This window comes from Colletotrichum higginsianum, chromosome 8, assembly GCF_001672515.1.
Source record: "Colletotrichum higginsianum IMI 349063 chromosome 8, whole genome shotgun sequence".
Classification (NCBI taxonomy): domain Eukaryota; kingdom Fungi; phylum Ascomycota; class Sordariomycetes; order Glomerellales; family Glomerellaceae; genus Colletotrichum; species Colletotrichum higginsianum.
Window position 1 is genome coordinate 2,038,414 of NC_030960.1, and position 14,107 is coordinate 2,052,520.

The 14,107-nt window shown below is 51.9% G+C and overlaps 7 protein-coding genes across 7 annotated transcripts; 4 read left to right on the forward strand and 3 right to left on the reverse strand.

The window, feature by feature from the left end:
- Positions 1-108: 108 nt before the first annotated feature.
- CH63R_11588 (RTM1 protein) lies at positions 109-1,051 on the reverse strand (the record flags this gene model as incomplete). The annotated part of the gene is made up of 2 exons (XM_018306562.1): positions 109-794; positions 853-1,051. The coding sequence occupies 2 exons, from the start codon at positions 1,049-1,051 to the stop codon at positions 109-111; spliced, it is 885 nt and encodes a 294-aa protein (XP_018153403.1).
- Positions 1,052-2,113: 1,062 nt separating this feature from the next.
- Positions 2,114-3,050, forward strand: CH63R_11589 (GDSL-like Lipase/Acylhydrolase; the record flags this gene model as incomplete). Its single annotated transcript, XM_018306563.1, has 2 exons — positions 2,114-2,404; positions 2,472-3,050. The coding sequence occupies 2 exons, from the start codon at positions 2,114-2,116 to the stop codon at positions 3,048-3,050; spliced, it is 870 nt and encodes a 289-aa protein (XP_018153404.1).
- A 1,340-nt stretch (positions 3,051-4,390) lies between these two features.
- On the forward strand, positions 4,391-5,266 carry CH63R_11590 (Hexose transporter; the record flags this gene model as incomplete). The annotated part of the gene is made up of 5 exons (XM_018306564.1): positions 4,391-4,554; positions 4,613-4,653; positions 4,748-4,970; positions 5,024-5,086; positions 5,152-5,266. The coding sequence occupies 5 exons, from the start codon at positions 4,391-4,393 to the stop codon at positions 5,264-5,266; spliced, it is 606 nt and encodes a 201-aa protein (XP_018153405.1).
- Positions 5,267-5,317: 51 nt separating this feature from the next.
- On the forward strand, positions 5,318-7,032 carry CH63R_11591 (Hexose transporter; the record flags this gene model as incomplete). The annotated part of the gene is made up of 6 exons (XM_018306565.1): positions 5,318-5,763; positions 5,826-5,856; positions 6,038-6,332; positions 6,396-6,492; positions 6,625-6,763; positions 6,856-7,032. 6 exons carry the CDS (start codon positions 5,318-5,320, stop codon positions 7,030-7,032), a joined length of 1,185 nt encoding a protein of 394 aa, XP_018153406.1.
- A 382-nt stretch (positions 7,033-7,414) lies between these two features.
- Positions 7,415-8,085, forward strand: CH63R_11592 (AAA family; the record flags this gene model as incomplete). Its single annotated transcript, XM_018306566.1, has 3 exons — positions 7,415-7,511; positions 7,643-7,686; positions 7,777-8,085. The coding sequence occupies 3 exons, from the start codon at positions 7,415-7,417 to the stop codon at positions 8,083-8,085; spliced, it is 450 nt and encodes a 149-aa protein (XP_018153407.1).
- A 741-nt stretch (positions 8,086-8,826) lies between these two features.
- On the reverse strand, positions 8,827-9,840 carry CH63R_11593 (Enoyl-CoA hydratase/isomerase; the record flags this gene model as incomplete). The annotated part of the gene is made up of 1 exon (XM_018306567.1): positions 8,827-9,840. The coding sequence occupies one exon, from the start codon at positions 9,838-9,840 to the stop codon at positions 8,827-8,829; it is 1,014 nt and encodes a 337-aa protein (XP_018153408.1).
- An 824-nt stretch (positions 9,841-10,664) lies between these two features.
- On the reverse strand, positions 10,665-12,246 carry CH63R_11594 (uncharacterized protein; the record flags this gene model as incomplete). Its single annotated transcript, XM_018306568.1, has 8 exons — positions 10,665-10,791; positions 11,205-11,267; positions 11,395-11,431; positions 11,490-11,562; positions 11,625-11,654; positions 11,696-11,712; positions 11,766-11,852; positions 12,081-12,246. The coding sequence occupies 8 exons, from the start codon at positions 12,244-12,246 to the stop codon at positions 10,665-10,667; spliced, it is 600 nt and encodes a 199-aa protein (XP_018153409.1).
- Between the last annotated feature and the right edge of the window lie 1,861 nt (positions 12,247-14,107).

Below are 14,107 nucleotides of genomic sequence, written 5' to 3' on the forward strand. Positions count from 1 at the left end.
TCTGTGAACAACAGGCGCTTCATGCACGCAAGGTTGATTTCAGCTCTAATTAACAAAAGGAAAAGAAAAGAAACCCGAAAAAACTGCAATGATGATTATCTTCAACATCTAACGCCTCTCCAGCATTATGTTTGACTCGTCAGGCCATGTGTACTCCTTGATACGGCTTATGTCGCGGACCAATCTTCCTGGGTGGATCCAGAGATACAACGACATGATTGCAACCATGGGAACGGCGTCAAAGAGATAGAGAAAAACCTCGTGCGTCATGATGAAACCATCCTCGCCTTGGAGATACTCAATGCCCCTTACCAAACTTCTGACGAACATCAAAGAGGCGACCGCATACGTCATCAGATAGTACTTCCTCCACTGGATGCCTGCGCGCGTGGCGTTGAGCTCGCTCGCTTCTCGTTGAGCGCATCGATGGGAGTGCCAACATGAGAGCGTGAAGAGAGATATCACCGCAAGCTGGGCGATCAGACCAGACATGATGAGTGTTTTGGCCATCTTGATGCCATCTGGGTCGCCCGAGGCGGGCATCACGGCTCCGAAGACTTGTGTCACGAAGCAGCTGATATCGACGACGACGTAGAAGAAGGCCGTCAGGCGGGGACTTATCATAGTGTGTCGTCGGAGGTCGAGGGCTATGATGATACGGCCGAGGCTCATGTAAATGGTCGCGGCGAACAGGGGCGGGGATCCGAGAATCAGCAGGTTCTGGAGGATAAACGACCCGACATGGGTCGGATCTTCATGTGCCTTTGCGCGTCCATAGTAGCCGAATGCCTCTCCTTCGATCTGCTGTTAGATAACTGGATGATATGGGGAGGGAGACTAGTTGTAACCTACCGACGCCCCCAAGAATAAAAGGAATGAAATGCCACGACCGAAGCCAGAACATATACCCAATGTGGCCCAAGACACCAATGGCAAAAAGAACAAGGAATGCCCATCCCGCTTCTCCGTTCGGCCGGTAGTGATAAAAAACAATTTGTGTCCCATTAACGACGGGTCCAAAAGGGCCTCCGCCGTCTAGCTCGTTGACCATGATTCCTTGGGCCTGTGTTGTATGTCTTCTTATCGGTTGCCGTTGCAAGTGACTCGTGAGCGTCGATGCTGGCTGGCTAGCGAGCGAGGTGGGAGACGGGAGAAAACGAATGGGAGAAAAGAAAAAAAAAACGTATTGTGCCAAACTAAAAGCCAAGAAACTTGTATCGGTTGATCTTGTCTCTTATAATATTCCCGTAGACTGAAAAGAAGTGACGACGATTCAGGGGCGGTCCACAGCGGGAGCGTATATCGTATTGCAATACGACCATTTCTGCGACGCGGATTTTCGTATCGCGATACGACAAATACTGGTGAGTGGGATGGACCCACCTTCAAAAGTGCTCTGTGCAGTTACTGAAACGTATTTTCTCGAGATTACACGCGGCTAATCTTTTTCCAGTGAGAATGCAAGAGAATCGACATCTTCCATCTTCTGTTTTGATAGTCCAGCGACCGGATAATACACTTCGGCCTTGTTGAATCTTGCTGGCCTGAATCGGATGGTAGGGTATTGATAAGCGAAACCTTGTGCCGATCCTACAATACCATCTTCTCTCTGCCTTCGCATCCCCTCCCAGCTCATAGCTTGCCTAGCTTGTCCCAAGTCCAGGGTCAATCCATGAAATGATACCCCTCTTTCTAAGGATTTTCAATATGGCTCTTCCTGCTGCTTAATCCAAGCACGCAAAGGAAACTGATACCAGCCAAAGTCGAACCGGCTAGTCATCATTTTATGATTGAGTGCCGAATTCCAGTCTAGCACTCACCGTAGGGACTGAGGCTTTCGGTATGGAACAACTTTATTCGCGCCTAGGTATCTTGCTGCATCCATCCAATTGTCTCTGTCCTCCTTGGGCTAAGCCACGGAAAAGTCCGTCTGAAACAGACGTCAAAACCCCCAGCGACCACCTTGCGCATCGCGCAGAATTCCATCGAACCTCTCGGGCTCAACCCAATACCAACGTTACTGTGCTCGACATACCTTGCGAGGCGTTTCATCATCCTCGATTCCAAGAGACAACGTCGCATCAAATCCAACGGATTGCATGTTGTTGAAAACATGGTCTCGAACGACCCGCTGAGATTTAAGGGTTCCAAGCCGGGCCAGGCAATCAAGCCCGGGACGACGCTCCGCATCTTGTGTGTTGGCGACTCAATCACTGTTGGGTTTCTCAGTGATATGGATGGAGGAGATGGCAACGGATACAGACTCAAGCTTCTAGATGACCTGTCAAGTCAGTTCGTCCCAGGAACGCTTCCTTCAAGCAGCGAGCTGACATGCGGAGCAGAAGATGAGGTGGTCTTTGCAGGAACAGAGACGATGAATGGCACCATGCCTGGCGGTTATTTCGTAAGCACGCCCTGACATCTACCTGTCCTCATCTTGGGCTCAGCTGATGAAGAATACGACATGGAAGGCGGCTTGGTCGGCCATGACCATCAAGTTCATTGCAGAACATGTCGGGCCATCCCTTGCGCAGAGGCCAAACATCATACTCATTCACGCCGGTACGAATGACATGAATCCCGACCCAAACATATCCAGGGAAGGACACGACCCGAAAGCGGCGGCAGATCGTCTCGGTGAGCTCATCGATAAGACCGTCATGGCGTGTCCTGATGCCACGGTCCTCGTGGGGATGATTATCGGCTGTTACGATGAGACGCAGATGATGAACATCGCTCAATTTCGGTCCTTGATCCCGGGCATCGTTCAAGCTCGACAGGATGCAAAGAAACACGTTCTCGCCGTGGATTTCTCAACCTTCCCCATGAATGCTCTGAGGGACGGCATCCACCCTACAAATCCGGGGTACAGGTTGATGGGGGACTACTGGTACGACTTCATCACGCAGATCCCCTCAGATTGGATCCAAAAACCGATTGGCGATAATCCTCGTCGGTCGAGTGAGCTCCTTCATGAGAAATCGACCGAAAAGGTGACGGCAACTTGGTGCCAGCGGATCTATCAGTTGGTGTTTGGCAAGACAGCATAACAGATCGTCTCGTTGCACTCTTTTTTTTGGCTCAAGGCATTGATTCGGAGTAAATAAGATCATTGGTAATGTCTGTCTTTGCGAGTTGAGTACGATTCTGGCCTCTCGGGACCGGGCCTGGACCGGAGGATTGGTCGGAGCAACTGGACGGAGCTCACCCGGGACTCCGACGATGATGGGGATGTTCAGGTATGGCTTGACTCGGCGTCCCTGCTGTCGTTAACAGACAGAAACTGAGCCTGTATGTTGCATGAATTGAATCTGAAGCAACTTACCAGACTAAACATCATCTGTCTTTGTGTACTATCTCCTGCCATCAGGGCTGATCCACACCTTCGCTAAGTTGACTTCAATCTACGCTGTGATATAAGAAAGGACGTCGCCCTTTCGTGCGCACTTACAAGCTAGGGAAAACACCTCGATCCGGAATCCCATTATTCATTGTTGTCCATTGCGTCGGTTCTTACGTTGTAGAGCAGCACCCAGCGAAGTGGTTGCTAAAGACGGCCGTTGAATGCATCGCGCATCGGCCTAAATGCCAGCGAGGGACCGATGTTACGAGGCTAGAGGAACACAGGATTCGACCGGCAAATCAGGAATTTTTATGTCATTCGCATGCAAGAGGGATCGAAAGCATCTGACCTGTTGCAAATTGGCAAGAGTGGCTTGCACCCGCGGCGGAAACATAAACAGCCAACCCAATCAGCATCGTGGGACGATCGGAGCATAAGCGCTAGGATGCTCCCCCGGACTATCAAAAGACGGATAACAGTCATAAACAGCACCCTCTTCGTTTAGGCTAAATAGCTATTGCCGGCGCTGATCGTGCTTCATACATGGGTTGAGTCGCCGTTCCCACGCGGGGTAGCAGCCCGGGGTTTGCCTGGGTGTCACGCACGGAGAGGGGAGAGAAACCTCACACACCCGTATTTGCTCGTTTCAGACGAAAGGCAATCACTGTGGGAATGAAGCAGCTTGGTGCCCAGAGTCTTGGTATCTGCCTCCGTCCGTCCTGGGTCGGTATCCCACCTGTCTTGATAGGGCCGGCCGTCCATTCAGGCGGAAATGCGCCACGGCGCCGTTAGAAAAGGATTGAGAAGTTTGGCTGTCACTTGATTAAGCTATGCCCCTTGCGCCGCAACGTTGCTTCTGGTGGAAATATAAATGCCGACATCCCCATCGAAGCTCGAGAGCTGTCATTCCCGTGCCTTTGTTCATTTTGCTCGTCATATTTCCAACATCCACCTCACGGAAGAGGGTTTTGAACCCCTAATACAGCTCATCGAAGAGCGCAGCTTCCCACGACAACTGCCGGCTGAGATACCAATACCTCAGAAACTATGGGAGGACACGCGACCGGCACCGCAGCTTATGATGCTGCTCTGCAGCGGCGCCAGGCGCTCATGGGCGCCAGTGGTGCCAGAGCGCTGGTCAAGAACTGGAAGGTCGCCCGCATCGCCGCCTTCGCATGTATCGGAGGTGTTTTATATGGCTATAATCAAGGGTTAGAGAGGCCTTTCGCGCTTTTGTCGGAACCAGCGAGGCTCACTGTTGGCGCGCAGAATGTTTTCCGGAATCTTGGCCATGCCGTCTTTTGAGAAGCGTAAGCATACACCCAACTGCTCCGAGGTCGAGAAGGACGCCCCAGGATCTGTTTGCCAAGGTGCGGTTTGACTGATTGATCGTCTTGCATCTAGACATGGACGGATATACCAAGAACCAGACCCAGAAGGGATGGTTAACGGCCATTCTAGAGCTTGGCGCCTGGGTTGGCGCTGTTCTATCTGGCTTCATCGCCGAAGTCTGTTCCCGCAAGTACGGAGTACTCATTGCCACGGGTGTCTTCATTCTTGGTGTGATTGTACAGATTACTTCCATCTCTGGTGGCCACGAGGCCATCCTGGGAGGACGTTTTATAACGTACGTCAAAGACTCCGAATCTCTCACTCGACTAGACGCTAACCTGGTTGAAGGGGTATGGGTGTTGGAAGCCTGTCGATGATTGTGCCACTGTACAACTCCGAATGCGCACCACCGTATGTCACAGACAAGACTCCGAAGGCGAACTGCCATACGTTCATGCTAATAGCGATTGCCACAGGGAAGTTCGAGGCGCTCTTGTGGCTCTCCAACAACTCGCCATCACTTTCGGTATCATGGTTAGCTTCTGGATTGAGCAAGTAGCGTTCTGGCCCACTTCCAAGACTTCTAGCTAATAATCATACAGCTAGTCAGTTTTGTTCCTCAGCAGTCCATCAACACAGGATATGTTCCTACAGATTCGTTGCTGGGATATAGCTAACATCAGGCTCAGCGGCTGCAATTACATTGGCGGCACAACTGAGGCAACGCAGTCCGACGCGGCTTGGCTGGTGCCCATCTGCCTGCAGCTGGGTCCGGCCGCAATCCTCTTTGTCGGAATGATCTGGATGCCGTTCTCGCCGCGTTGGTTGATCCACCACGGCCGCGAGGAGGAAGCTCGAAAGATCCTCGCCGACCTCCGCGACCTTCCCGAGAACCACGAATTGATCGAGCTCGAGTTCCTCGAGATCAAGGCCCAGTCGCTGTTCGAGAAGCGCAGCACCGCCGAGCTCTTCCCCCACCTCCAGGAGCAAACTGCGTGGAACACATTCAAACTGCAGTTCGTTGCGATCAAAGCACTCTTCCAGACCAGAGCCATGTTCAAGCGGGTTATCGTGGCAACGGTCACTATGTCAGTTTCGGACTTTGGCGTCGTGATGATGACACGAAAGCACGACTAACAGCTTCTTTCAGGTTTTTCCAACAATGGACAGGTATCAATGCTGTAAGTACCCCACCTTGATTGATTTTCTGCCCGACCTTGAAGTTTCCAATCCCTTTGGTCCACGCTGTTGTTCTGTGGTCTCAAACCGTTTTGATACCTCGGTCCAAGACCGGGTGCCCGTCGAATTTTGGCACGCCTTTCTTGAAATATGTCCGTAGAACTGGCTAACATTCAAAAATAGGTTCTATACTACGCGCCCCAGATCTTTGGACAGCTTGGCCTTAGTCAGACAACTACAAGTCTGTTGGCCACTGGTGTGGTCGGTGTTGTCATGTTTATTGCAACCATTCCTGCAGTCCTCTGGATCGACCGTCTGGGTCGCAAGCCTGTTCTTGCCGTGGGTGCTATTGGCATGGGCACCTGCCATCTCATCATTGCTGTAATCCTTGCCAAGAACATTGACCGCTTCGATCAGCAGCCCGCGGCTGGCTGGGCTGCCGTTTGCATGGTCTGGCTGTTTGTGGTCCATTTTGGATGTACGTTGCACCCCCAGTTCGTGTCTGGCAATCTCGAGATCGAAGTTGCTGACCACACAATAGATTCTTGGGGCCCATGTGCTTGGATCATCATCGCAGAGGTGTGGCCTCTGAGCACCCGTCCGTACGGTGTCGCACTTGGCGCTTCCAGCAACTGGATGTGAGTACAAGTATACCCAACTTCTGTCGGTATTTGCTGACACATTTCATTCGCAGGAACAACTTTATGTAAGATCACACAACACTTCGAGATGCTTGGCTGTGAGAGACCTCTAATAACATCTTGCAAAAGTGTGGGGCAAGTTACCCCCGACATGCTGACAAGCATCACCTATGGGACCTACATCCTATTCGGCCTCTTGACATACCTTGGTGCGGCCTTCATCTGGTTCTTTGTCCCCGAAACTAAACGGCTGTCCCTGGAGGAGATGGTAAGCTCTCATCCTTTACCCAACTTCCATCAACTTCGCGGTGGCCTTCCCGCAAAGTCTCGTTGCGTCTGGTTTCCTGACATTTCACGTAGGACCTTGTCTTCGGCTCTGAAGGGACCGCCGCTGCCGACTTTGAGCGTATGGAGGAGATCAACACCGAGATTGGCCTGAGTGCCGTCTTGAACCGCGCCACAGGGAATGATCGGCTCTCTCAGTCGGCTGATATGGAGAAGAGAGAGGTTAATGCAGCTGCCACTGAGCACCGATGAGGGTAAGGACCGGCGAACCCATATTGTCGCCATGCGTAGCAAAAGGTTTCCCGGGAATTGTTGCCGTGATAAAAATCTTCAGAGGATCCTACAAAACCAGGCCTGACTTTGAGCTTTTATTTTCAGCAGAATGTCATCACTTCAACAGTTTGTAGCATTTTTAAACATTGTCCCCCGGCGATGCTCAACAGCTGGAGTAACCCTACGTCTGGTGACGTTGTGACCATAAGCCAACAGGCCAGCCTTACACATTTTTCCCGGTAAGAACCCTTTGGCGCCCGGCAGTGTGGAAATCAGTATCATGTTTGTATGTTCTTTTCTGAAGCAGCTACCGGAATGACTTGTCTGGTTGAATTCCCTGGCGGGATGCTGCAGCATCGCAATGTCTGCGGAATTCCGTGTCAACGATACGTCCAAGTCCTACAGGGACTGCTTTGTCGTCGAATACTTGGCATATACTCTCTGTGCTGGGGAGGACGGTGAGATCAGCGAAAGATACCCAGAAGCCATCGTTCAAGAGCTCTAGGAGGGCCTAAGAAATTGTCAGTGTTGTATTAATTGGATGACCGAGCGCCCCCATGATGTTGATCTTATAGAAGTTGAAATAAAGACGATGGGGACGAAGCCGGCGATCCTTTGGTCATCCGACGTCCAGTCAGTCCAGGCCAAAACGGTGTGTTGCTTCCGTTCGCTCGATCTAGATTCGTCACAGCGGCTCGCAAGGTTCTCGTCGAAATCTTTTAGCCTTCGCTATCTCGAATATCTCACGTCCCTGGCGCCTTTCCACCCATTTCTCTGGTGCTAGAAGCGTTTCGAAAGGCCATCGTCGAGGAGCAGGAGAAGACAGCCAGTAAGATTCTCTTCGCGTTGAGAGGGATTGTCAAACTTGGGATAGAGGGCGCCTTCGCCGTCAGCAAGGAGCTTGCCGCTCGTGATGTCATCACATCCAACTATCTTTGGACGTTGCTTGCGCCCGGAGAGCGCAGATACACCAATAGCGGTGGCCATAGCCGGCCGGCTCTACAAGCTCCGCCCTTCCAGCTTGCAACATGAAGTCCCCGTGGTCGATCTCAGCCTCACATCACTTGGAATTTAGTCAGCGATGATTTAGGCACGATTCGTGATGACATTTCGATCCACCAGTTTCCAGGAACTCGCCCCATAAGCAGCTTGCCTGTGTTCCTTTCCAAGTACTTGGATGACTTTTAAAATGGAGCAGAAGCTCACGTAAAGGGGGCGAAATCTCGCCAACCTCGTAGGTGCACATCAGCAAAAAGCACATTGTCCTCAGAGTTTCGAAGAAACCGCGGAGCTGCGAGTGATGACAGACGTTTTGAAGAACAGCCGCAGAGAGTGAGTAAACATAAAGTAAAGATTTCCGTCGGGGAGATGAGTTTTCTGTAGTCATAAATCGTCGTAGACAGCTGACAGCTGCTGATAGCTGTTGGTATAGCTCATAGGTTTGGCGATGACCTCCTTGAGTTGGTTTGTGACCACCACGGAGCAACTCCACTCCCAGTCGAGAGTTGCACATCAGCTCAGTGCAGGAAAATCGGCCGGCTGGCGCAATGGTAGCGCGTCAGACTTCTACTTGGTAGCGATCTGAAGGCTGCGGGTTCGAGCCCCGCGTTGGTCAGAGAATCATCTTGGACAGCAGCAGTGGATGGAGTTGGTTTTTTGTAACTTTTTTATCAAGATTTTTTCATGTGCGGGTCCGGGTGGACCGGATCGGCCGAGTGTCCGCTGAAGCGGGGCCGTGGAGAGTGGAGGGCCGGAACCAAGTGGTCCGCGTCATTACGTCCGCCATGCCGGTTTCCGCTTCTGAGTAAAAGCCGCGATGCCCTCTTTTGCGTCGGCACTCCGCGCATGCAGTGCCATGACGCCCCCGGCCCAGCTCGCAGCCTCCTCATACCCGTCGGCTCCTCCCTCGTCAGCGCCGTCTCCTCTGATACCGAGTTGCGTCCAGTACGCCCACTTCCCAAGAGCCATCGGTTGTCCCGCGGACCCCGCCAGCCGCTCCACCACTTCCGCTACACGCCCCTCAAAAGCCGCGGCAGCGGTGTCCGTGGACTCGGCATGATCAGGCGTGGGCACCACGTCCACGGCGCCCCGCATCTCGTCCGCCGTGACGGCTTCCGCGGAAAGCAGAAGCCGGTACGCCTGGCCAGGTGGTAGACGGCGTGACACGGCGATCGCGGGGCTCGTGCACGGGAGTCCGATGCTCGCACCAGGCAGCTGAAACTTGGTGGTGGAGAGGGCGATTGGATAATCAGTCGACAGCGCGAGCTGTAGCCCAGCCGCGGTCGCAAGGCCCTGGATGGGACAGATAACGGGCGCGGGACTGCGCCGGATGAGGGACATGACCTCGGCGCACAGGGCGAATGTCCGCCTCACTTCAACGTCGGAGAGCGATGAGAGCTGCTTCAGGTCGTGGCCCGACGAGAAGACGGGCCCGGAACTGCGAAGGACGATCACATTGGGCAAGCCATCCCGCTGGTGCTTCCACTCCGCAGCATCAACAAGCCAGCTGTGTTTCGACGAGCCACCTGAGCCAGATTCGGCGTGCCCGCTTGCAGCTTCGAGTTCGGAGAGGATCGAGGGGTTGAAAGCAGGGAGGGCAAGGAGCCTCCCTGTCGCCCGTGATGTAAGGTGCGAGAGGAGCTGCGTGCGGAGGTCCTCAAGAATCTCGAGACTCAGGGCATTGCGTTTCGTCGGGTTCTTCAGATGAAGGTACGCGGCCTTTGCCGGGAGCTTGGGGAATTGCATCGGTGGTGGCTCGCTGTTGAAAAATCCCCGATCGACCGGCATCGAGATGTTGGATTCGAAGAATGAACGGCGTAGAATGGCTTCTGGAAAGCCGATGGCCAGAAGGCAATTGCCGCTTCCGATAAGGAATCGCCACCTCTCCATACCTGTATTTCCCCCCACATACCGAAAGGGTCCAGGCTTGTGCGGAGCTCAACAGCGGAGTTTAACAGCAGAGCTTTGATTAAGGGTGTGGGGGGGGGCTTAGTTCGCTCTCTGGTGCTTGAGTGCATGCATCCTTCACACTTCGTTAGAATGGTACCATACATAGTACAGACACTGCCGACAGTTCAGCCCTATGGCTGAGCCCGCCAGCAACGGCAAGGATGATGACGGGACCAAAGCTTCGCTGCGGGGATGCTTCTGGCCGCTCGATAACCATATGCAGCTCGCTCTCGGTCTAGATTCTTCCACAACAAGACTTGTCAAGGTTTGGCTGAAACAGGATCTCTCCTCCGGCAGGCAGTAAAAGCCAGTCGACTGCTGTTCTGGCACGGGAAGTTTCTTTCGCGGAAAGATAGAACGGCAAGTCGATCCCTATGTCAACGGTGACACTCACTCCATTATGATGTAACATGGGTATCCTGCCCGCAATTATCTCTCACTCCAGGAATCATTTCAACACAAGGTTTCTTATCAAGCTATCTGGCTACTGGCGTCTAGGTAAATCAGTTACCTGTGCTCATGCTATGCCTCGAGGTGTAGTGCTAAGCTAGCTATAACCATCCTGTACCCCTCTTTCGGCAACTACAAGCGGCACTCGCTCGTCCACAGTTCCTCAACTCTTTTTTTCAATGTTGCTTGGTGATTCAGTAACCACATCAGTACTATCTTTCTGTAGTGCCTCTGGCGATGCCGGCACGGTCGCTAAAACCGATTCTAACTCGACGGAGGGACATGGCCTTGCTTTGCCGCTGGAGTTTATCCAGTGAATGACCAAAGATGTGAAAAGAACTAGAAATGTGTCAGAACTGTGTTCCCAAGATGTGTTTCAAGCCTCTCAGGCAGCGCACTCACAGCTGCACTTACCATCGGTGTTGCAGCATGTCAAACACAGCCAAACTACTTCACCCCAGAGAGCTATCAACACTGTGAGATTACTGCCTCAAGTCAGTGAACTAGGATGAACATCAACAGCCCACAAATTTCTCTTACACGATGCTGATAATCAAACTTCCTGCTACGCCTGCAAATGTTCGAAGAGCCAGTCTTCGTAACCTTACGTTTGGTGGCATTTGCGAAAGATGTCGTATGTTTTCCATTACTGTCCAAGGCTTCATTATCGATATTTGGATAGAGTGCAGCCCTAAGCCCGCGTCAGAAAAAAAACCCAGACGACAAGGCTTTGAAAGCTGTGAAGACCTTACTGAATAGCGGCACTAAGAACATTGCAGTAAGGTACACGTTGACCACTGTATCGAAGCACAGGACTGGTAGTAGTGTAGCCCTGGTCAATTCGACGACGCAACTTTGTGTATCATTGTTGTAGTGCGCTCCATGACTAAACATGTAAATGTCAATTTTGTGAGCGCTGTAAGTGCGTCGGATGATACTCACGAGACATAGTTCAATGTTGCGATCATGCTATAGATTCCTACGCGAAAAGCAGTCAGTGTACGGAATGTTTTTCTGGGTTTTGGATAGAAACATACCCAGGACAAATAAAGAGTTGAATACGTACAGCTTGGATTGAAAACGTGACTTGGGGGTACCACGAATAATATGCTGTGATCAATCAGCACCTTGCCAAATGAAATGAGTCTCATGGAAGGACTTGTTAGACTTACGGCTTTGTCGACCATGAAGAGATAGACAAGCTATTGCAAGCATCAGATCCGTAGACCTCTCAAAGACGTACTGAGGACGACCTACAGCCTAGAATGGGATCAGCGTTGCTTCCAGGGATTCGCATGGCAGCAACTACGCACCTTGATTGCAACATATGAAGTGAGGCACAGTGTCGCAGCTGCCGAACATAACGTGGAGTCCATACGCAGTTCGGCCAAGAATAACACCTGGAAAGTCCAGGATCCGATTACAAAAAGAAACGAAGACAGGTAGATACCCAGAACAACTGCTATGTGTCAACACGGCTTGCGGGTTGCAGGCAAGCTGGACTGTCTTACGCCATTTAGTCCATGGCAATGGACGCCATCCCTTTACGGTTGGCCACTGATAACCTTGCCGGACAAAACGTCAACTGGGCTCAGACAACACACTCACAGTCAGTAGCGATGACCTACGAAGCAAATATGCCAACAGGGCTGCAGCGATGGGTGCAGCAATCAGGCTGATAACTTGCTCGAGGTGTGGTTCGTGAGTTAGGATGCTCGATTTTCCATCGTATTTGGTGTTGGCATCGTCCATCTCCAAGGTTGGGGGAGTCGGGGTCATGATTCTTGAAAGCATCTCTTGAACCAGGTCGGCCCTCAGACTGTTACTTTTCGTCGTAGAGATCTTGTCTTGGGGGACAGGAACTCAAAGAAAGATATACAGAAATCACAGAAGCCGCCTAGACCAGCTGGTCCGGATTCTATAAGTAGCCTCCGGCTTACAGCCGAACAATTCAGACAAGACAATCGTCTAGAGGTAGTAGACTTTGTCCTACGGGGCGCAATTTCCCCTTCCAGACATACGAGTACGGCCTGACTCGATTTTGGGTTTCGTACTTCCCCTCCATCCTAGCCTGCCGAAACAACTTCGGATGCAACTGTTCGTTGTCACCAAACGTCCGTTCGGCCCGTCCACTCAATATCTATCAGGGCAGTAGAAGTCCCGTTACACTAAGTTCGAATGAGGGCAAGGATTGGCGTAGGCTCTATAACCGCCTCTCCTGTGCAGTACGGACCGAGGTCTCAGATTGAGCGTCCCATACCCCTTCTGCTACGTCTACTTCAAGTATCTTGGAAACGTTCTTCTTCTCGCCTTGGGTTTGACCACATCCGATGGTGTGGGAAAACAATGACAGGTCGAAACGAGGACGTAAAGTATACGAGCACACCCCGGACAGCCGCGAGGCCGGTAATCAAAGCAGTTCAGTAATACTAAGCAACTGCATGTTTCTTTGGTGGCCTCCGCGTCAAGATGTTGCCGCGAGAGTTTTAGCGTTGCCTGCCGGGATTTACACCCCCCAGTACTATTACTGTCCGTTTCCGGTGTCTCGTAGCCACACGTCAGGGGTAACCTCAGGTCTGAACCAGGATGGTTCACAACATCGAGATCTGATCTCGTCTCAGAGTCGCCTAAGCACATTCTGGGCCCAGGGAAAATGTCGATGAACGAACCGCGAATTCCATAGTTTCCCGCGCGTACATCTATCTATCCCCTGCCGTATCGTTGGATATCAGATGGGAAGCTGGCAGCAGTCGGTTGCTTCTTAGCCCAGGCAGCGTCAAAGCCTTCGGGCTTTGTAATCATAGGCTTCCCAAACTAAGATGGACAAAATGGACCGCTCTAGAGTACGGCGGCAGTTCATATGCCCGGATGACATGAAGTTAAATCCTGCGGCTGCGGCTAATCAACGGTGCATGCAATACTGCAAATTAGAGCTGAACTCAAATTCCCCCTGATTAGTGACCGGGAGGAGCATTGGCCCTACCCAACCACGCCGATTCTTAGTCTGTTTTATTTCGGCATAAATCTCGTACTCCTCCACACCCGGCGAGGTCTGGGCATCCTGAGAGTTCACCGTAGCAGATACAGGCAGGTTCATACCGTTGTGTCAGTCACCACACCGCTGCTGTTCGAACTTTTGTGTTTAGGCTCGCTCGGCCAGCCGACCCGACCTGCAACAGACGCTTTCTGCCCACTATCCCAATGCGTAATACGGAGTGTTTCCGCTGCCCACCAATAACGCGTCATGATCACGGCACTTTTGGCTTGGCTTGGGAGTGCCAAAGCTTTTGATTCCGACGCCGAGTTTCTCTGGGGAGTGGGCGTGCGATACGGGTCTGAAAGCAAGCTCGGTTAATAATGTAATGCAGCTGGCATGCCCGGTTGATACACAGAGCTGGATTGATGCATGGCTAGAGGTAAGCAGATACCAGCAACGTGATGGAGTCTGAGAATTCCGGAAAAGGTCTACAAATGACCTGCACTACAAGCAGAGCAGAAATGCGTTTCTTCTTCGCTCAAATCGCGACTTTAAAAGGCTTACAACCCATTCTTGCGGTCATTGCAGTGTTGAAAGTAATGCCGCTATTACTGTCGTTTAAAAAAGGTATTTCACTTCAAGGCGCTTCCCTCATTTTCCGAATGACACGCAGAAGCA